At 48.8% G+C, this 1,428-nt stretch overlaps 1 protein-coding gene across 1 annotated transcript in view; it reads left to right on the forward strand.

Annotated features, from left to right (window-relative positions):
- Positions 1–449: 449 nt before the first annotated feature.
- IRX6 (iroquois homeobox 6) overlaps positions 450–1,428 on the forward strand; it is a 4,651-nt gene continuing 3,672 nt past the window's right edge. Inside the window, exon 1 of the mRNA XM_031058385.1 lies at positions 450–494. Within this exon, the coding sequence (XP_030914245.1) occupies positions 450–494 (45 nt within the window). The remainder of the gene's footprint in view (positions 495–1,428) is intronic.

Genomic DNA, 1,428 nt, shown 5'->3' on the forward strand with positions numbered 1-1,428 from the left:
CAGGGCCGTGACGTCAGCCCGCTCCTCGCCCACCGAGGAACGCTAAAGACCTATAGAGCAGAAAATAATACAAGCAAGCTCCGTATCTTGCAAGCCCTACGTGATTTTCCCCCCCTCTTTGAAAAAGCCCCCTTGCACTTAAACTCTCTATACATGTGGGGCGGCTTTTTAAACTCCCTCTATACAAACATATTTATTAAGAGCGATGGGAAGTGGGGGGTAGCCTATTTTTTTAATCCAGGCACCAACCTCCTCCCCTCCCTCCCCACCCCCCCCCGCCTCAGATGTCTGGCTGCTTTTCTTAAGTGCAATCATCTATAATTGAGAAAAAAAAAAAAAAAGCCATACGTGGAAATGTGTGTGTGAGAAGGTGCATCTTGAAGCAGGGTTTAGTTACAATCGATCTTGGGGGGAAAATATTGCCTATGGTCCAAAAATAAGGAGCAACTATGTCCTTCTCTCAGTTCGGATACCCCTACAGCACCACTTCACAGGTAAGGCGAGTGAGCAGCACTCACTTTTGTTTAGATTCTGCTGCTGCTGTCCAGATGTCTTGTCCCCCCCTCCTTTTTTTTCTTCCCTTCCCCTTACTTAGAATATTTTTTTAAAAGGGCACATCTGGAGCCTTTTTTTAAAAAATGTGCGTGTGTGTTTATGTCTCGTTTGTGTTGTGTTAGGCTTAAACAAATAACTCGCAGTGTGCACAGCAAAGGCGTGTAGGAAACCGGTAATTCCCCCTCCTCCCCACCCTTCACCGTTCAGTTTTAAGTGCAACAAACAAATAAAAAAACATAAATCCCAGCTACGACCGCTTCCCGAGCCCGCGGAGCGGCCGCGCTGCGCCGGGCGCAGCCCCCGCCGCACCGCTCCGCCCGGGCACCGCGCCCGGCGGGGCCCGTTTTTTTCCCCCCATGCGATTTCCGAAGGACATCCCCCACTCACACCAAGGCACTCTGTATTAACTAAGTCGTAGCTATATCGTACTTCGAGTCACGATTTATTTGGGTAGAATTATTTATACACGGTAATCACTGCAAGATGTGCCTCCCTCGCTTGGGAAGTTAGCTGTGCCCTTGAAGTTATTGAAATCAAATGCCTTCGATTGCGTTGGCTGACATATTTACTGCTGTGTCTATTGTCAAATTAACTTTAATCGCAACTTTTTGCCTTTAAATCAATGCAGATGGACCGAGCGGGGGCGGGAAGGATGGAGCCTTATAGATCTTATACCTTTTTCGAGAGCAATTATTTCCCTAAAGTTTTGCCTGCTTGATTAATCGTGCTCCCTTCCCAAGAGCTCCTGCTTCCCATCCGGTTTATTTCCCGGTTTCTATAATTAGTTGCTCCAACCCGCGTTTCCTATCCCCCTCCTCACCGCCCCCCCCCTCCGCGCACACACACAGGCGCGCACACGCTCCTAAATTCCCC

Source organism: Geospiza fortis, unplaced genomic scaffold (genome assembly GCF_000277835.1).
Source record: "Geospiza fortis unplaced genomic scaffold, GeoFor_1.0 scaffold97, whole genome shotgun sequence".
In the NCBI taxonomy this organism is placed as follows: domain Eukaryota; kingdom Metazoa; phylum Chordata; class Aves; order Passeriformes; family Thraupidae; genus Geospiza; species Geospiza fortis.